Here is a 20,975-nt window from a genome sequence, read left to right on the forward strand (position 1 = left end):
GGACTTGCATCCCAGTCTCCACTTATGCTATTGCTGTAACATTGCTATCTCTATTCTTTTGTGTCCTGTACCTCAGTCTGGAATGCTTATGTTTCCTCCTGTGCTGTTCCAGTGCTTTGCATGCTGAAGATGAAGCCTCGTTCTTCCTGGTGGTAAGGAGGATCTCTAGGTGTGTGTTAGTGCTAGTGAAGCCTGTGGGTAGTGTGTCCAAGCTGATTGGCTCCTCATTGATTACCTGAACTCACAAAAGATCTGTGAACATTATTCACAACTTGCAGTTTTAGAAACCAGATCTTTCTGAGAGATCAACCTGAACTTCGGGAAAAACACACAGAAGTAAACATTGGCATCTGTTCTACTCCATGATGAGAGTGCTGCTTGTGTGAGCCTCATCTCTGTCCACAGACAGTCCCTGTATTCCTGTATTTCTTTCCTCCTCTGGATCTTAATGTTAACTGTCAGGTTTTCAGCTATTCTTTCAGATCAGTTATTGTATTACTGCTGCTCTACCAAGCCTGAGTGCTACCAATACAGAGACGGTTGAGAGGATAACTTGACTCTTTGATACACAAAGTACCTATTTTTGTCGATGTGTGATGCTTATGTTGATGATATTTATTAACAGAGGAGAAGTTAGATGACAGGAGAGACCCTAATTTCTGAAGTATTGCAAATGTCAATTCTTTAATTACACTTGTGCCGTCTCACTGTACAAACATTCTTTAGACTTTCTGAAGTAAGAATAAAAGATAGAGAGGAGAAAAATGGCATCTTGACCCAGACATTGTCTTTATGTTAGTTTCTTGCTGCTAAAAAATAGGATTCAGTCTGAAGATGTTGATTTTATGCTTTGATGAAGTAACATATTCCTACTGCCTGTAATCGAGAACTTTTTAAAAGACGTATCAAAGCTGAAGTCCACATTCTGCTAACTAGAAGGCTTAGAAGTGAGATTTTTTTAGGGATACTGCAACTTTATTACTTTCTTGCATTTTAATAGCTGCCCCTGAAGAGGAAGGATTAGTATTACGGGCTGTGCCTGTAGGTCTGAGTTGCGATGACATCCTGCTGTCTGGTTTTTTTCCTTTGAAGAGACTCTTTAAACAAAACTATGAACTGCCTTCCTTTTTACCCTTCAGCTGTGTACTCATTTCTTTGTGTAGAGGCTCTACTTGCTATAGGTGCTGCTATTTAGTACACTTCATGTTCCTGGTAACCACTGTGTTCAAGTGTACTTTAGCTTAACACTTTGAAACTCAGCGTCCCAATTTACAATTGATGTTGCAATTCCAAAAACACACCAGTAATTTTATAGCATGTACTCTTTAATTCTTAGCAGGTAAAGTATTTCAAGCAAGACTTCAGTTGTTTTTCCCTTCTCCCTTTTTGACTAGGTGTTTGTGATACTTACCTTTTTGAAGTTACTGGCAGGCAGACTCACTGCCTGCTGAGCAAGACTTATATAGAGGAAAGCCTCTCAGTGTAATGGCTTGTGTGATAATTAGTGAAACATGTCTAATAGAGTTATCAGTAGAGAGTAGAGGTGAAGTGTCTGTTAGAGCTCACTGAATGAGCTTAAAGCTCACTACCACTTGTTAAGATTTCTTGACATGAAGTCTAAAAAAAAAAAGGCTTTTCTGAGCATGCTGTTTGCTTTTAATTGAAAACTAGGCAAGCATACCTGCCCAGTGGCATTTCTGGCTAAATGGAAATATTGGTACTGTTTACTTCTCTGTATTTTTAGCTCTTCTCACTCTTGATATTGGATATTCCACTTCCAGGTAGTCCAACAACCACCGAGAACCATTGTCAAGCAAGTATCCACACTCCCACAGCCCTCAGTGCTCACCCTACAGACACCTGCTGAGAAGAAGATGCCACTGAATACTCTTATTCAAACCAACCAGTTTCCTGCAGGTAAAGTGCAGGAACCTCTTTCATGGAGAAGGGGGAGGACTGCTGAGGTACAGAAGCAAGTACAAGCTGTTGGTAGATTGTAGGAATGCAAGAAGGTGGCTGTCTGTCGCGTGCAGCCAGCTGTGTGCATTTAGTTGAACATCTTTACTGTCTGGAGCTCTGATGAGAAAATCAGTGTCACATCTTCTGGCACTTGTTAAGAGCATGTCAATCAAATATTTGTACTTGTTAAAATACTATGACTGAGCTCCTTGCAGTGAATTTCCTCTAAGCTAATGATTTTGAGGGTTGTTTCATGAGATCTTGCTTTTTCCTTCAACAGGTTCAGGTTGATGCACAATAACAGTTTGTCTCAGCCAGTCAGTTTTCACTGAAGCATTTCCCTGGTCAGCACAGAAGGGAGGTTGTTTGCTGAGAGTATGCAAGGCTTTGGGCTGTACAGAACTTGTGGAGTGTAAGATTCTAGAATGTCTGGTTTTCAGATGGACCCAATTACAGTAGTTTCACGAATACAAGCCGCACGGAGTATAAGCCGCACTTCCGGTGCCTCGACAATGTTGCTGTCTTTGTCAATAGATAAGCCGCACCCCGAATATTAGCCGCACTTTCGTTCGTAGCAAGAATCCCTGCGCAGCTTTCACAAATTGGCCAATTAGTAACAGGATCGCGGCATAGCGGGCTTTACTGGCTCGGGGCGGGGCCAGGAAGGCTCGGCCCGCTCATGGTTGCCGACGGGGCCGGCCGGGTGGTGCTGCAGCCGCCGCCGGGCTCGCTGGCCCCCCTCTCCCGTCAGCACCGCCCCGCTGCCGCGTTTGCTCGCCCGGCCGTAGGGCTGCCGCCGCCCCCGCTGCCAGGCTCGCCGGCCGCCCCCTCCCGTCTGCACCACTGCCGCCGCGTTTGCTCGCCCTGGCCGGCACTGCAGGCCCCCGCACCGCCGGGCTCCCCCACGCTGCTGGCCCCGATTCTGCTGGGCTTCCCCCGCTGCCAGGCAGCCCCACCCGCTGGGCTTCCTGCTTCTGCCATGCTCCCCTGCACTGCTAGCCCCAGTTCTCCCAGGCTCCCCCGCCCTGCTGGCCCGGGCTCAGCCGCCCGACCCCCACACTGCTGGCCCTGCCTCTGCCAGGCTTTCCCACCTCTGCCGGGGCCGGCCGGGCTCCAGCTTGGCTTGGGGCTGCCACGGGCTCTCACTTCCGTGTTGGCAGCTTTTAGAATTTTGTTCATGTATTAGCCGCCCCGGAATATTAGCCGCACTTCCGGGTTTCCACCAAAATTTTGGTCAAATTGGTGCGGCTTGTATTCGTGAAATTACTGTAGTTGTTACTGAGTCTGCAGTAGCCTTACCTAGAAGAATGAACTGACTAAACAGTTACCTTAGCATTTTGCTTCCTACTACAGCATGTTATTTGTTTTGTTTTAGGTTCCATTCTGAAGCAAATTACCCTGCCAAGAAATAAAATTCTGTCGCTTCAAGCATCTCCTGTTCAGAAAATGAAAATGAAAGAGAATGGAGCAACATCCTTCAGGTAAAAATGAACAGTATCAGAAGTTAAGTATAGAAAGGAACAAAAGGAAGAGACGAGTATAGAGGTGGGAATGGAGCCCAAATAAAAGCAACTTTTTTCAAAAACTTTTTTCTGATACGTGTTTATCACTTTATAATACTCATTGGTAATGGGTAACCTTAAAACTTCTATGCCAATGTTAATTATTTCTAGTGTAAGCAAAGTGTCCTGGTGAGGTTGGGTTTTGTGTTAGTTCTTCACTGACATGTCATCCATCCTATGAATACAATTACTAATCTAGTTATCTTGTATTAAAGTCTCTAAACAGGATTAAAGCAGATAGAACCTCTGGTTTTTGCACATAGTCTGATAGCATTGAGCTGTTACTTGGACTGGCTTGTAACCTGTCTGAAGCTCTGTGCTGCATTTCAGAATCTTTTATTAGCTCTTCTTACAAGCTTGTTTCTGTGTGTACGGGTGAAAGTCTTTGACTGCATCTCTAATCATGATTTCTAACATATTCTCTAGGCCTTTACATGGCAAGAGTGCTTAAAGCTTTTAGTTCTGGCAACTGATTAATTTTTCAAAAGCAGAAATTATTTTTACAGCTATGAAGTGTGATGTTGGAACAGAGATACAGACTGCCATAAGCATTATTAGTGTTACCACTTCAGGGCAAGTTGACATTGCTCTTCCAAGGGAAAAAAGCAGACATTATGACACCTCTACCTTGTTGACCAGTTTACTTATCTCTTGAAAGCTGCAGCTTTGAATGCACTGGAATAGGCAGAGAGCTGCTGCTGTATACAGTAACACACAGTATACAGTGAATATTTAAAAACACTGGTTACCAGAAGTTGAAATGGAAAGCTCATGTTAAAACAATATTTCTGTTCATCTGCCTCAAGGTCTTATGAAATATACTTTAGAATATAATATGTCATGTAAGTTTGGATAGTGATGTTCAAAAAAACCTCTTCATAATATCGTGATAAAAAAAGGCAACAACAAACAAACTCATGCACTAGAAAAAAAGAAAAAAATTTTCTATCATCTTCCAAATGGAATATATTGGCTGTCTTACATGACAAATTTAAATTCTTGGAAGTTCTTCCCTAAATTGTTAACTTCATAGTGTAGGAAAACCCTACTTTTACAATGTGATTCAATAGAGATTTCTCTTCTTGCTTTTGGATTGTGATCTTCAAAGTAGCATAAGTCCATGAGAATTTAGATAGGAAATCTCTAAGTCACTTTAAATTTTCTTTGTAGAGTCTCTTGTCTCTAAAGAATTTGTCTTTGGATACACCCTTGGTGTTTCTTCTATTCACTGCTATAATTAAACTTTCTGACCTATGATCCATCAACTGCTGATCCTGTGTGAGGCAGAGCAAGGCCTGCTTTCAGGTTTTGTTGATGAAATTTGTTACAAGCTGAGAGTGTGTCTGGTAATTGATGTGATTGTACATGTGCACTAACAGGAGTGTTCTTACTGTGCACTCCTGTTGCAGTGTGTCATGGAGCCTGACTCCCTCTGCCATCGTGTGACTAGGCTAGGTTAGGATTTGAGGACATTCTACTCACTAAGCTGTATTTAATTAGCTTCAGCTGGACCTTGTCTCTCTTTAACAGGCTGGTTTATGTTGCCTGAGATAAGCAGTTGAAAGAGTGGTTATTTCCTGCCCCCAGAAAACAAATAGAAAAAAACCCAACGAAACACAAAATGTTCCAACCTTCTAGATGTTGTTTCAACTGTTTCATGGACATTGCACCGTGGCATGTCAAGAGATAGTCTGTTTTTAAAAAATCAATATTTTTGTAAGTTGATCTACATGTTTCTGTAAAGTATATGCTAGAGCACTCTGGAAAAAAAATTCACATATTTCATCTTCAAATGTTTGTTTTGAATTTACTCTGTTTAATACAGTTGTTCTCCAAGGCACATGCAACTTTGTGGAATTGTTCTGGCCCTGGGTAGTTGTCCAGGACGATGCACAGAGGTTTGGGTTCAGCGTGTCTTTCTGGTTTTCCCTTGGACTGCTGGATAAAATGGAGTAAAGACAGAGGGATTCAGAAGACAAGTGCGGTGGTCAGACACCAGAGGGTGCCGCAGACTCATTTTTCAACCAGCAGGCAAATTCACAGATGTGAGGTGCATCTGCACTGCTTGGGCTTATTTGGCAGTGAATATCCAGCATAAGTGTCAAACCTGACTTCATGCAGTGCATTGCTCAGAGCTCTTGAGTTCTGTTTTCCACCCAGTCCTAGTAAGCTTAAATCTCTGGAGACTTAAAACTTTTTCCTCTTCGTTTCTGAGTCTGACACCATCAAACTCCAAGAGCATTAAAGGAAGCAATGCAGAAAAGGGGCTTTATGGAGGGATTGCTGAAAGTGAAAGCAAGTCTATATCCATCAGAAACACCTTCATGTGTACTCTGTAATCTTTTTAATTTATCACCATAGTAGAATGATTTCTACAGCTTACTCAAAGTACATGATACCTTACTTAAAATGATTGAAGTTTGTTCGAACAAAGAAAAAGGAGTAGTAAAAAGTATGAACTTACCATGGCTTCTGAAACTTGAATCAATCTTCAGTGAGCACTTATCTAAGGAGATATAGTGGTAATTTCTTTGGGTTAAGTAAAATAAGTGCAACAGTATTTTCATATATTTTGTCAAAGTTAATGATTTAATGCAAACTTATGTCACACAGTGAAAAAGACGTGTTACTGAAGAACAGTACAGGTAGAGATGAGTGCTTGCATATAAACTCTTGTATGCTTGTACACACTAGAGAGACTGTGCATGGAAACAATCAAGAAAATAGTAACCTGGTAAAGGCAGGTTAAAAGGAAATGAAACTTCTCCGTGTAGAAAAATTGATAGATGTTCATTGTAGAAGTTTATCTGTTCTTTGCTTGAGCATTTTGAATATGTGGTCAGATTAAAGCAAAAATGATTTCCTGAAATTGCATGCTATGCAGTTGTATCTGGGATGCAAGCATCCTTCCTGGGATTCCATAAACAGTTCCACTGGAATGATGTCAGGTTCCAGCATTGACAGCTTGTGATGTGTGTTCCTGGTGCTGGTTGTGCTGATTTTTTCAGCAGATCTGTGGCAGTTGCTGTGCTTCTTGGGATTCTTGTGGGATTCTTGTCTCTGCCATCAGCAAAGACTTCTCTGTAGTGGTCACTAAGAAGAGGAAACGGGAATGTACTTGTGAAGATCAGTTAGCACTCAATTATCATCCCGTGAAGCTTCATTGACAAGCTTGTTGAAAGTTCAGGTTCTCTGTTAGACTGATAGAGCCTGAGTATACACTTAGAGCTGCTCAGCTGCTGGCTGAGAAGGGGTAGGAAGAGGGAAGCTATTCTGGGACTTCTGGCTTCAGCTTTAAATTGTAACTGTGGACAGCTAAGTGTTCTGACAATCCTGGGATTTAACACTTCTCTTAGCATGATGGATTTGGGGTGCAAGCCTGGTTGGGAAGCTATTGTGTCCACTTAGACGTAAAGAATTGGAGCTGGTTTGAGAATCTATTGGATCTCCTTTTGCCTGAACACACACACATAGGAACTGCTTGCAATGAGGGCACACAAATGGAAGGAGGGATAGAAAAAGGCTGGACTCAAGGCTGGACTCCTTTTCTGACTGGGTCTCTCACTCAAAGTTTGCAGAAGAATCGTGCCATAGAAATATACCGGAGCCCAAAGGAGAAAATACATCTATAGTTTAAGAAAAAATCCTAACATTTTCTTGTGTCTTTTGAGAATTGCTTAACCTCAAGCCCAACTCATGTACTAATAACTAGAGCTTCTACCTCTAGTCATTCAAGGGTAGCCTCCAAGAAATATCATTTCACCTTAGAACGGCAAATTTCTGGCTTACCCCTTGTTTTAAAGTTATTGAGGCCACACAGTGTTTTCTGAAGGTGAACTTTATCAAACCTTGCCAGAGAACACTTTTCAAGAAGGTTGTATGTGTTGGTTTGCTTTTCTGTGCTTTCCAAATAAAAAGACGTTCAGATTGAGTGATTTTATTTAGCTACCCTAATACTGCAGATGTCTGTTTTGGATTGGTCCTAAATCCCTGAAGCCACCATTAGGGCCTTTGTCACACTGTGAAGTAAAAATGCTTTCTCTTGATGATCTGAACTTATTTGATAATAACTTGGATTGTTTCACTGCCAAAGTAGCGCAAAAACTTTTTCCATATAAAATTCATTCAGTATTTTAACTTAATCTCTAAAAAAAAATAATTAGGCTATTACAACTAGTCTGCATGTCACCCTAAATATGCCAGATTTGAGTTTTTATTTTGAACATATAGTCCAAAGCTGCTATATGAGAATCCAGCTAATGGTGTTACCAGCTAGAGCTCTGGCATGGAGCTTCAGAAGCAGTGGCATCTTCCCCACTATGTACATATGGTAGGACTGATCCAAAGTACAAGGTCTGGATTGGTTCTAGTATGTAATCCAGGAGTGTTTGTATTCTGTGTTTTCAGGGAACTCACTAAAAAAAACTGAAGATCACATCTGTACTAATATGCCTGTGCTTTAAGCCTCAGTTTGCAAGATATGCATCTTGGTTAGAAAATGGGCTTGTTTATAGTCCAGTGAGTCAACATTCAACTTTATTCCACACTTGGTTCTACCTGGTGAATTAGTTTTAGAACAAATTTCAGGTTGTGAGAGTGGTGGTGCAGGATTAGGGGTTGTGGGAACTTTTAATCTGGGTTTAACTCAGTCCTAGGTTTCCAAGCTGGCTGAAAATTTTGGTTTCATATAAAGGATTTGCATGCCTAGCAACTGAGGCATTAGCCAAATTAATGTTTCAGAGGCACTTTGCAGAAGTGTGAGAGCTTTTAGGAGCTCCCTGTCCACACCCACATTAAATGTCTGTTATATACAGGATATGTGAATGTGGCTGCTTGTTGATAGTTGAGACGTTTACTTTGTGTCTGTTCTAACCAAAGCATAAAATGTTGCTTTCCTCTTTTGTAGAGATGAAGATGACCTAAATGATGTGACTTCTATGGCTGGGGTTAATCTCAGTGAGGAGAATGCCTGCATTTTGGCAGCAAACTCTGAGCTCATTGGTACAGTGATTCACTCTTGCACAGATGAACCATTTTTGTCTTCAGAAGCTCTTCAGAATAAGATCTTGAACATAGGTGAGAAAAAAGCACATGTAGCAGATATGTATGGATGCAGTGTTTCCTTGCCTCTTTCATTAGCCAGCCTCCAATCTTTGAAGAAGAACCTGGAACTATTAAGATCTGCCATCTCAATTCATGTCTTTCTACCAAACAATACTGAGTTTTCACTTCCCCTTCTGGGAAACAACTGTGCTTTAAGGTTTTCTCTACATGGAAACAGTGAAGCACAAGAAAAAATAAACTGATGGCACTTTAACATGTGAGAAGTGAGTAACTTCCTTACTCTTAAACGTAATGCTACACTAACAACCATGAAGGTGCCAGTGTGAAAACACTTAAATGTGCTTTTCTGTCTCAGCAGCTTCGACCTTGATGCATTACACTGACTTCCCTAACAGTTTTTGCCTTCCTTACCCTGTTCAGGTATATGTACTCTATTGACTAAAATTAGGAAGAAGTTTCAAACTTGCAATACACACAAAACTTTATGACTCCCTTCATGGAGAAAACTTCTGTTAATGTTATGCAAAAGAGATGTCGAAGCCGTTTGTCTGTATAGTGAATAATACTGTGGAATGTATGTTGAATGCCTGTGTTACAGGAAGTTTCTGGTGTAGGTATCATTTCAGCTGTTACCTTTAAAAAATAGTAAATGATGCTTAGCAATGTTGTATTATGCCAGAGCAGGGAGTAGTAGCACACTGGCTAGTCCCACTGCTGTAACAGCAAACTCAATGCACGTTGCTCAGCTCCTTGCTTGTGCCCTCTGCCCAGTACTTGCTGTACTGGAACACTGAGTTCTACAGCTGAGCATCCAGGAAAGCCTGAATGTGCAGTCACAATTCTGTCACAGTGGCTTAACCACACGTTCACAAAGTCTTTCTGTTTCCACACACAACTGGTTCTTAGTCCAGCCTGTGACAAGCACGTAACCTGTGAGTGCTACTGTGACCTTGGTGCTCCTGCCCCAGTCAGCCAGGTGTCATCTTGAGCTGTATGGGGCATAATGAATGCTGTGTTATTAGTGGTAAAGGGAAAATACACATCAGAACTGGTGCCTAGAAGATTTTCTCAAAATTCAGTAGAAGATTAATCAGTCATTCGTGGGAAGTGGATATAAGGGAAGATAAAGAGCTGTGCAAAATAGAGAGAGTATTTCTAGAATAATTTGCTGGTTGTGGGTGTAAAGACAGTGTGTTGAAAGATGGAAAATAGAAGTCTGGCTGTTTCATAGCTGGAATGGTAGTTTTTCCAAATTAATAATAATAGCAATAATTCATGTCATAAATGATAAGTGCTTGTTTGCAAGGAAAGAATGCTGCCAGGGAGTAGAGCAATTCAGAAAGTTAAGTCTGCTTTTGAACTGCCATCTTTGGATTAAGAAATGTGTGTGTGAGTAGGGAGGTCTTGAGGTTTGGGGGGATTTTGTCTTTAAGTTGGTGTTTCTGATAGTCTAGTGAGAAGCTGCAGAGGAAGTATTGGAAGGTGCTTGAGCAAAATGAGCTTTGCACTCAGTTAAGTTACAGGCCTGTGCTTACTGGTCAAACAGGGGAATGCTTTGATTGTATCTGGGAAAACATTCTAGGTTCTCCCTGTCTTGTGAGATTGTCATTCATTTTCAGTTACAGTAGCGAAAGCAAATGAAATAGGTGATTAGTTTTTTTACGGTGTGCTGTTTATCCATTCTTAACACTTCACTTGGCAGTAAATACTGAAATGGGTTTTGAAGGCGTGTTGTATATTGCATCATAAAGTATTACAGCTGCTGTAAACGCAGTGTAGGGCAAGGAAAAGTGCTTCTGACAGGTACAGTGCATGAGGCATGTGGAACTGCTGCCTGCCGTGCCCACCAGGGAAAAGCCGCTGCCGCCCAGGTGTCTGGATGGAGCCGCGCTGAGTGATGGATGGTGTCAGCCACGGGAAGGCTTCTCTGTCGGCAGCCTGCAGCCACAGGAAGGTCACAGAGGTGATGCCCAGCTCTGGGTGCAGGGCCAGCACAGCCTTGCCTGGAGCTGTCACCAGCCTCGGTCGCAGCTGCCGAGACGCGGAGGATCGGCGGCAGCCCGAGAGGAAAGGTTGGAGGTGGTGGCAGGATGACCCCGGCCGGACTGGAATCCGCGCTGTCCGAGCGGCTGCCGTGGCTTGACTGGGTCTGTCTGCCCCGTGTCGCTCAGTCAAGGCAGTTTGGAGGGTCTCCTGTGCCTGGAGTGTGCTGCAAAACCCGTTCCTGCTCGTCAAATAAATGTCATGAGTTGTTAACAAGCACGGTGTCAAGCAGGGCAAAATGTAATTCTGTATTTTTTTAATTACTGGAATTAACAGAATATGGCACTAATTTCTACAGCTACCGCTTCTCCCCCTCCCTGAACATGAAGCTTGATTTGTGTTCTTATTAACTTTGTCCTATAAATGACCTTGCAAGGAGAGTGGTTCTGGAGGCTAAGTGAAACAATGTCTATATTTTCTGAAGCTCCAGGCTAAGTTTTATTAATGTAATGTCTAAGATCTTTGAAGTTGTGACTTTACCAGGAAAATCATAATCTCCAAACCTTTATTCATAATGGGTATGACTTCCAGGGGGAACAGAATACCTGCTGTGCTAATTATTTCAATTATCAGCTACTACTAAAACACGTAATGGATTTTCTCTGCTTCCACAGGTAAAAGGCATGACATTATGGAACTTAACTCTGATGTTGTGAACTTGATCTCCCACGCTACACAGGAGAGATTACGAGGGCTCCTGGAAAAACTAACTGTAATTGCTCAGCACAGAGTATCAACCCACAAGGTAAAGGAAATCATTAGCAAGTTTTGCACAAAGTTTTCCTGCTTTGCAGCCTTGAAGGTAAACCTCTTCCAAGTGTGGGCACATCACAGGCAACATTTGTGTTCTCAGTATCTGCCAAAGGCTGGTTTTAGCTCTGTGTAGCCCAGCATATAACTGTTCCATTTGACTTGTTGGACAGGTGCTCTTAAAACCCAGCATAAGGCTAAATGTATGTTTTTCTTCTCTTCCATAACAGTGCATAACTGTTATACAAAGTCTCTTACATGGTAAATGGAAAGCTAACTTTGAATGCTCTTGATGTTGGGTTAATTTAGGCGCTTGTGTTTTCCTTTTGCATTTGCTGTTGGTGGAATTGCAGTCAGTATTGGCTCAGTAAAAAGCCTTTGGAAACTGAATTGATTATTTTACTTTTAGAAAGTGCTCCATGAAGGCCGAGGCCCTCTTCACGTTAAGATTTTTTTTTTTCCATCTTAAGTTCTTTTTTAATATAAAGTATGTTGTGTTGGAGTGAGCTAGTATCCCTTAAGATGCTTGTAATGGGAAGTGATGATTTACTAGCCAAACCAACTCTTTCTTTTTTCTTTTGTCACTGAATAGCAAGATACTAATCCTTACTTCCTTCAGTGTAAAGCTGTTTTAGAAAAAAGAGAGGCGCAAATGTATCTGTCAACTCAGTTTTCTGTTGGTTCAAGTTTGAGTTTTTTTACAAGAAATTTATAGTTAATGAAATTTAACAAGAGCAACCAACTGATGGAATAGGAGTTATTTTTGTACTGAACACTCTCATGGGCTTTTCAGCACTAAAGCACCAATAGTAAAGAGGAGCAACTATTTGGAAACTTCTATTTACGGTGTTGTCTGGAGCAGTTGGAGTATTCTGTTCCTTGCCAGAAGAAGATGTAATAGAAAAGAAAATCAATACAGAACAAGTACAGAGTTTTGTAGGAAAAGGCTTCAGAAATCTGCACATGTAGTATGTTGTTTTCTCCAAACTGGGAGATACAATTGAGCTTGTCAGCAAAAGTGAGAAGGAATCTGAAGTTCTGAGTAACCAGTAGGACTTACTGTCCTGCAGACACCAAGAACAGAAGAAAATGGTTTTGGACAGTAGGCTGGATAGGGGTAGTTTCTTTCTCATTGAACTAAAGCAATAGAAAAACAGACAGGTTTTTGTCTGATTGAATTGCCAGAAGCAGTGATAAGATTATAAGATTGCAATAAGCTGGTTTTCTTTTCCTCTTTTCTCAAAAGCAAAACAAACAAAAAAAATCAAAACTTATGGGCACAGTAATCTTAGAGGCACAGATACCCTCTTTTGTTAGGAAGATGGTATTACGCGACAGAGGAGTGTCCTACAGGATTACCTTTGTGAGTAATGTTATTGTGAGAGATGCTGACAGGCTTTTAGCAATCTTAAGTTCAAGAAGAGAGCACTGCAGGGTACTAGAGTCCTGTTATGTATTAATATAGGTACTTATACAGCCCTGTATTCCATTTCCCCCAGTGCTTAACCCCTGTTCTCTTTCCCTCATTGGTACCCCTGCACAGTGTGGGCTGCATCTATGTCAGATAAATTCCCAGAGCCTTTCCAGGAGGGTTGGGTGGTTGCTCCATAAGGCTTTGTACTGGCCTATCTTCATTACAAAAAGACAGTAATAGGGGTAGGTGTGGTGAAACCAAAGTAACTCTTATTAGGGTAGGAGTTGGTGTAAAAAGGCCAGTAATTCATCATACTCAGGAAACTCTTCTTCCCAGTTTGCTCAGCTCATGCCTAGTAGCTTTGATCTGATAGATAACCCTGCAGACAGAGTAAATTGACAGGGTAAAAGCGTCAGCTATGTTATCATCTAGACTTGTCAACTTTTGTCCTTTTTTGGTAAATTTAAGAAAGAAGTTATAATTAGAAGTCACTGACTTAATTGGGATAAAACTCTATGATGGTGGTCTCTTTATGTGAGGTAGGAATAGCCTTTCAGATGGTTGGGAACTGCTCTCTGTGATGCAGCTCTTGTTGCAGCGCTCCTGTAGAGCCTTTGGAAGACCATAAAGGGAAAGGGTTTTTATGTGGATTCATCCCAGCATGAAACAGCTGCCATGCTCCTGTGATTGGAGCCCCTGAGCTCACGGCTCCGAGAGGCATGGTGTGGTGCTGAACTATAAATGATGCTCCTTGAAAACGTTTTCCCCTCACGCAGTAGCACTGAAATGCCACAACACTAAACTGTGTTATCTGTAGGGCTATTGGATGTGGGTGATGGTGCTTCATCATAACAGCACCAGCTACAAGTCATGAACAGGGGTAAAATGTAATGTTTTCTCTCTCAGAAATTCCCTGTGAAATGGCCACAGAGAAGCTTGTTGAGTAGGACAGAATGTAAGTGCAGGTGTTCCTCTTTTAAAAATCCATGAAATAAGCTATCTTAAAACAGGTGATGAGCTGAAATACTGTTATGGATGCACCTATTTCTTGTCCCATGTAAGCTCATGGCAGTGAATTGGGGAGTTTCTGTTTGAGAGACTTGCATTGCTGGTTGGTATAGGGTCATGGATTTGTCTTAACATGTGTAAATATCTGGCTATTCCAAAGCAAAACACTTCTAAACTTCGGAAAAAATAATCTTCTGGTACTACAGCTTTCTTCTTTGTCCTTTTAAAAGGATTGTGGCATGGTGGTGGATTATTATAAACTGCTGCTTCAAAACAAGTTGTACTGATGTGCTGAGAGTGGCTCAAAACTAGCGTATGCTTTGTGAGGAGTGGTTAAAAAAAACTTGAGCAGTGACAGAAGAGGGGAGGAAAAGGTTTGTTGGACTTCTTTGCAGAGCCACAGGTGCTGCTTGAGAATGTCTCTGGTTGCAGCATATAGTGTATTTTGAGCCACAGTTGGTAATATGTGACAATGAAGTGGCTCATTGAAAAGGAGCAAACCTAATACTAGAAAGGGGATTGATTTCATGCTCTGACTCAGTTGTGAACATTCACATTAGCTGAATGTTCCACAAGAGAACTTTTACTTTCCTTCCTTCTTTTCATAGTGCACGACTGGGTGTGAGAAGAAGAGTCTGAGTGTAGTATCCTTGAAAACTAAAAATTGAGAAACTGAAGTCACTGATAGTTCATCTGCTTAATATATAACCTTGCCTAAAATACAGCAGAAAAATATCTTGTGCTTCTTTTAGAATAGCCATATGTCAGAGGTGTTTCATTACAATGTTAATTGGGGTAAGATAGAATAAAGAGTTGCTGAAAGTACATAGTGTTTTTGGCTGATAAAAGCCCCAGGATAAATTTCTCTGGGAAAACCAACAAGTTCACAGAGTAGCAAAGAAAGAAGACAACTGTAGGACACGCACTAAAAAGTGATACAAACAGGTGGCACAGACTTGCCTCATCTAGAATGGGGTCCTTGTCTTGTGTTGCCTAAATGCCCTCTGGCCAATGCATGGCTCAAGAAGCCTGTCTTTGGAAGAGCAGAATAGTAAAACCAAGCTTTTCATTGCCAGTTGACCATGTTTTGGATCTTTCCTTTCTCTGCCTTTCTGAGCTAAAGTAAATGTCAACTCAGGCTTTCCAGTGGGGGGCAAAAGTAGAACGTAAAATAAACTACTGATGACTGTTCTTTAGACCAAAAGGACCTGAGTCCTGTTTCAATGCCTGTGTGTCCAGTGATTGTTGGACTAATACTAATCCCCAGTATTCACTGGCCTGGCTTTGTACAGTGTCTGGACCAGATGACTTCCCTAGGTTACCTTTCAACATAAACTATCCTGGGACTTGGAAAGCATTCCCTCAGGCAAAATTATGTATTCTTAAAGCTATAATAAACAGTATATAATATATTTCACCTTCTTCACCTCTAAGATTCATTATAACTTGTTCTAAACCAACCTTCCAATACATAAAACATCTTTTTGGAAATACCAGGTGATGCTTGTTTCAACTTCTGCATTTAATGGCTGAAACTAGAACATAAAGCGCTAGAAAGTTAAAGTGTCAAATTCTAGGATTTTTTTTCTCTTCGAAGAAGAAAGGATATTTTGCTCTACTGCTTTACAATTACATTTTTTTTTCCCTAACATGTTTTCTGGATATGCAGTTGGTGGTTTAAAACAAAATTTCAGTCTTTAGTCTAAGGTTAGGGAAGACTTCTATTTTTATAGTCAGTATCGACTGGATGTTGTTAATGTCATAACCAGAGATGCCTAGAAACACACTTGAGTGGAGAGGAGATGTGTAAATGACTACCTACCACCTACCACCTGAAGTTTTTTTTAAACAGCCCACACTTTTCAGTTTTGAAAAATAGTGTTGTTCTTTTCAGATTGTTGCCATTAGGTTTATTATAACAAACTGTCTATAACAAACTTCTGTTTTCAGGGGAGTGATAAGTACATTGTGTGTAGTGACACCAGAGCACAACTGAGATTTCTTGAGAAGCTTGATCACCTAGAAAAACAGAGAAAAGATGAAGAGGAACGTGAAATGTTGCTTCGAGCAGCCAAGGTAAGACTCTAGGTTTCCAAGGAAGTAGTCATGTCCTCTAGGTTGCTGACCATCTTCAGGTTTCTCCTACTTCTGCTTTAAATATAATAACCATTAACCCTGTCACTGAAAATCTGTAATGTTTAGGACAATTAAGGCTACACAGAAAATGATGTAACTTATTTACATTTCCTTAAAAGTCCACAAGAGTTCTTTGAAATGTGTCACGGGGTAAACTCCTTTTGTGAGATTACGCCTACTAGTCAAAATGAAGTAAATATCTATAAATGTCTTTCTGTATCTCTTTTTGCCTCTAAAACAGAAGCCTGGTGAGATCCACCACTCTTGGAGGTGTATTTGTTTTCTGTAGTCAAGTTCAGAGGGCTTGGCCTTGGAGCTGGTACCACAGTGTCCATGAACCCCTAATGGAGCTGTTGCTAGTACAGAATAAGTTTCTTTTCTCTTCCCTCAAGAAGAGGAGGGGAAAAAAAACCTGAAAACCTGCAACAGTAGATGTTGCCGAATTCTGGAGCCGCTTGGGTAGAAGCCTAATCTAGAGTTGAAAGAACTGTGTTGTGCTTGCATGAATACAACTCCTTTCTTTCCTATACTTCCTGTCCTTTTTAAGTGTCTGCTGCTGACATGAACAACATCATGCCTAGACTGGACCTGACTGACAGTGTTAGCATCATTTTCAGCTTAATCTTGCCTCTGGCTAGAGCAGAGGCAGCCGGCCCAGATGAGGAGGGGTGTGCACGTATGTGTGTGGAGGGGGATGGAAGCCAGTCTGGATTGAGGCGTTCACCCCTGGAGCTAAATCTTTCAATCACCAGAGAAAACTGTCATTTATTAAATATTTAACAGATAGGATGGTGTTTGGATGTCAGTAATTTCTATTCAATCTTTTTCCTCTTCCTTTGGTAGAGCCGTTCCAATAAAGAAGATCCAGAGCAACTGCGGTTAAAGCAGAAAGCGAAAGAGGTAGGACTTTCCAGTTACCATGCTTGCCTTTGTGTGTTGAGAGAAGGTTGGCAGCCCTGTCCTGGCAATTAGGTCAGGGTTTATTTTGCTGCTGCATACCATTTGCAGAGGCCTTGGGGAAGGACAGGAACTGCCACAGGCAAGGGCAGTGCTTCAAATGAGGTCAATGAATTATGAGCTCTCTTTTTTTAACATTTTATTTTTGCAGTTTCAGTCCTGTCTCGAAACAGTCCTTTGTAAACTGCAGCAGTACACTTGGTAGGAATATAATGTGGGATTAAAAAAAAAAAAAAAAAGAAACTTTGAGATTTAGCATCTGGGACCGTACAATAGGCTACATTTTTCCAGGGTAATTGTTCGTTTTGTAAATCTGATACTGCTTATAATTCTTTGGCTGGGAGGCGGTACTGGGATTTAGTTTTAAATGGAAAACGCCTCTGGCTTTTAATTTTCTGGGCCCAGCAGTTTTCTGTTCTGGAATGGAGCCCTTGTTTCACACAGTTCATGTTTAGCTGCAGGGGTTTTAGTTTATAGCTTAGACTGGTTAAGCTTTTACTCCCAGAGGCCTCTGCATAGCAACTGTAGAAATCAACAAATAAGTTCATTTATGTCTGCAGCCTCCTCTCAGTAGCTGACTTTTTACATTTCCCAATATCCATTTCCTGACTTTTCTAGCCTGAGAGAAAAAAGCTCCACTAATTGGAGCTTATTTTAATTGAGCCTTAATATTGGATCTCACTGGAGTTGCCCCCAGAGCTACTGGGAACAGAATGAAATGAAAGTACCTAAGGTTGAAGATGTGTGTGCGTGTGTATGTGTGTGTGAAATTTTTCACTTGACCTACAGATTCTTGTCCCTGCTGAATAAATCATCAAGCCTGTTCACATTTCTGATTAAGGATCTGACAGCAGACGATAATAAAGACAATTGAGGTGTGAGACGTGTGATACAGAGCTGAAGAAATTGGTTTCTATAGTTACTTGACTGATTTCATGCAATTTTTAAGGATCTTTGTGCTAAATGAGAGTGATTTTCTGAGCAACCTTTTTCCTTAACTGTGCCTCTTGAACTATGAAATTTGTTGTTGCTTAACATTGCTGCACTTGGCTCCTAGGTGCCAGCAGCAGCAGCAGCAGGTTATTTATGAATGCTTTAAAGGCCCTTATTGTTTGGATTAATGTAGGGGCCCAGGCAAAACAAATGGAAATCCAGTAAAATAGTATTTGAATCAATGCTCTGGATTTGCACCATAGACAAAATCTGTAAAATGAGAGAGAAGGAACTTGCTTTACTATCCATCTTTTAATTCTTTGTTTCTGCCTACAACTCTTCCTTCATTCCTGCAATCTGTGAGTACAAAGTTGCCCTAAAGCCCTTCCCAGTTTGCCCTCTAGTGCCACCAGGATCAACAATCAGTGGGTGATGCTAATCTGTCTTGTTTTGTAGGTGACTTTACCTCTGCATCATCTGATAGTTTCTAGATGTAGTTTCTTTTAATAAACACTGCAAAGTAATTCATTTATGCAGCTTCTTTTCTCTTGTTTTCTGAACAATAATGTGTAAGATCATGAAAAATATTCTGTGGCCTGCATATTTAGAACACAAGGAAGGTTAGGTTAGATTCATTGGTATTTTTCCTGAGATGTCTTTTAGAAAGTGGCAGCATGGTGTACAAAAAAAGGAGCTAACAGAGCAGAGAAGGCATCTAAGTTTAGTGCTTGGTGTTCTAATATGTGTTGAATTCCAGTCCTTCAGTGCACCTCATCTTGTGCCAGACCAACACAACCTGCATCACTCTTTGTACTGCGTGTTTCTCCATGCTGTGCTGCTCCCAGAGTGAGTCTCCAACTGCTCCACCAAAAGAAGAGGCAGATGTGCCTCTTGGGGCAACACAGATCTTTGTGTTGGTATTCACTTGCCCTCTGTCCTGCTGCCTTGTTCTCCAGAGAATGAGGCAGCCAGAAGCTTCTCCAAACTGCACATGGAGAATGTGGCCCACTTTCTGTGCCAGTAGTGCTTTTTCATCTGAGACCATCTCAGGATTGAGTGGAAATGAGAGCAAATGCAGCTGGAAAAAATTAGCACTTCATTGACAGTTTGGAGAAAACTGGTCAGCATACATTTGCATTGAAAAATGCGAGCATGAATAGGACTGGAATAAGAGCAAAATAAAAATCAACAAATATCCCAAGACTAAAACTGGTAACACAGAACCATAGTGTACAGTGGGATGAAGACTTGAAATGCCTTACCCTTGTCTGTCTTGTCATGTTGTGGTTATAGTCTGCTGCTAAGGAACCAAACTTGGAAACTTTGATACCCCTGTCAGCTGAAATCAGATCCTTTCCAGGTCACTCCAGTTGAGTATCTGTTGGAAAGCCTCATCTGATTGTCTGCTTATAGTTCTTTAAGAATTAATATGGACCTGCCTTCTTCAAAGCTGTCTTTTATATGTTGATGGTGACCCTCTGGGAGAAGAGAGAGGGTGTGGAGTGATGGCACTGTAGCATGTTCTAAAGCAAAGTTTCCCAAAATGCAGGGTGTACATCCTAACAATGAATACTTATAAATCCAGGATGTGCTGTCATCCAGTAGCTGGAAGCAACATCTTAACATTGCTGGAAGTACATCCAGAGACTCTGCAGTGGATTCTTTTATCCAAAAGGCTATACATAATTGCTGTGACCTTTTCATCCTTTTTGCATGACCTATTGCCTCAAACTTCCCCTATGCTAAGTAATTTACTTTCCTATATTCTTAGCCTATGTAGCTTGCCATGAATTAAGTCTGTATTTATTTCCCTCTTTCACCTGTTTCAGCAGATTTTAATACCTATGGAAAGTGCACATTCCTTCTGAGACAGCTGCAAGGCTTGCCCCAAGCTGCTGCTTTGTGCACTCAAGAATTTTGTCCTTGCTCTCCTCACGGACCAGCTCTTTGTGCAGTGGCGTTCCTGCAGTCTGGGTAAATTACCCCTGTTTTTCATTCTGCCTTATCTGCCTCTTCAAACTCAGAGGATGCAGTCCTGTCATTGTCCCTGATGTTTGCACTATTAAACCATAACTTTTTTAGGTGGTTTCTGCTATTTCCTGTTCTACTTTCTACAGTGCTTCCAGTTACAAAGAAAATGTTCAGTCAATGTGATTCTTATTGCTGTATTTTTAGTTTATCTGTGGCTTCATCCCCTTTCCTGAAATGAGCTTTCCTAAATTGAGTAGGTGTAGTCTACTGTTAAATGTGCAAGCCAGCCATATGAACAGTGCATCCCAGAAGACCTGTAAAAATGTCAGTATTAAACAGTGTGTACTATAATTCTAAATATAAACTCTGATCCCTTAGTATCATTTGGGTTGGAAAAGACCTCTAAGATCATCGAGCCCAACTGTTAACCCCGCACTGCCAAGTCTTGTACCGTCACTAAACTGTGTCCCTAATTGCCACATCTGAGTATTTCTTAAATCCCTCCAAGAATGGTGACTCAATTACTTCCTAGGACAGCCTGTTCAAATGATTGACAATGATTTTGGTGAAGGAATTTTTCGCAATTTCTTTGTACTTCTGTCCATCTTCTTCAAGTATGACTTCGGGAAGCTTAAGGCTGAGCCTGGGCAAACCTTTCAGAGCGTATCTGGGCAAGATACCTGCTTGGGGTTGAGCAGGTGAACAGGTATTTTACTGAGACCATCTTTGACCATTTCCATGGTAGCCACCTTTATTCTTGCTCTTACCTTGGTTCGCCTTGCAGCGTCTGTCAGTGCATGAAGGGGAGCAGCTGCATCTGGAGCTAGGGGAAGGAGTGTGTGGAGCAAGCACCCCATGGACAGCAGATTTGCCTGCCCCATTCCTTGCTCTCTCAGCAGCTCTGTTCACTTGTGTCTTGGCTTGCTAAGCAGGATGTAACCAAAAGTATGTGTTCTATTATCATCTGTTGAAACCAGGTGGAGCAGTGTTCTTTATCTTTTCCACAACCCATCTTTCCTCCAGTAAGTTATCTTCTGTTAATGGGCCATTGAGTCCCACTGCATGACTGATAAAATTACATCATCTCATTGGGAGATGCCCAACCCAGGGGATAGGAGCCAAGCATTTCCTACCTAGATAAAATCTTGAGATTTGGAACATCAGAGCAGCCTTTCTCC

General features: G+C 41.4%; 1 protein-coding gene across 1 annotated transcript in view; it reads left to right on the forward strand.

The window, feature by feature from the left end:
• The window catches only part of TAF4B (TATA-box binding protein associated factor 4b), a 72,144-nt gene that overhangs the window by 29,546 nt on the left and 21,623 nt on the right, over nucleotides 1-20,975 (forward strand). The window contains exons 8-13 of the mRNA XM_033060474.1: nucleotides 1,782-1,917; nucleotides 3,335-3,440; nucleotides 8,428-8,597; nucleotides 11,243-11,373; nucleotides 15,751-15,876; nucleotides 16,780-16,836. Coding sequence (XP_032916365.1) covers nucleotides 1,782-1,917; nucleotides 3,335-3,440; nucleotides 8,428-8,597; nucleotides 11,243-11,373; nucleotides 15,751-15,876; nucleotides 16,780-16,836 — 726 coding nt within the window. The remainder of the gene's footprint in view (nucleotides 1-1,781; nucleotides 1,918-3,334; nucleotides 3,441-8,427; nucleotides 8,598-11,242; nucleotides 11,374-15,750; nucleotides 15,877-16,779; nucleotides 16,837-20,975) is intronic.

Source organism: Catharus ustulatus, chromosome 1 (assembly GCF_009819885.2).
Source record: "Catharus ustulatus isolate bCatUst1 chromosome 1, bCatUst1.pri.v2, whole genome shotgun sequence".
Taxonomy (NCBI): Eukaryota; Metazoa; Chordata; class Aves; order Passeriformes; family Turdidae; genus Catharus; species Catharus ustulatus.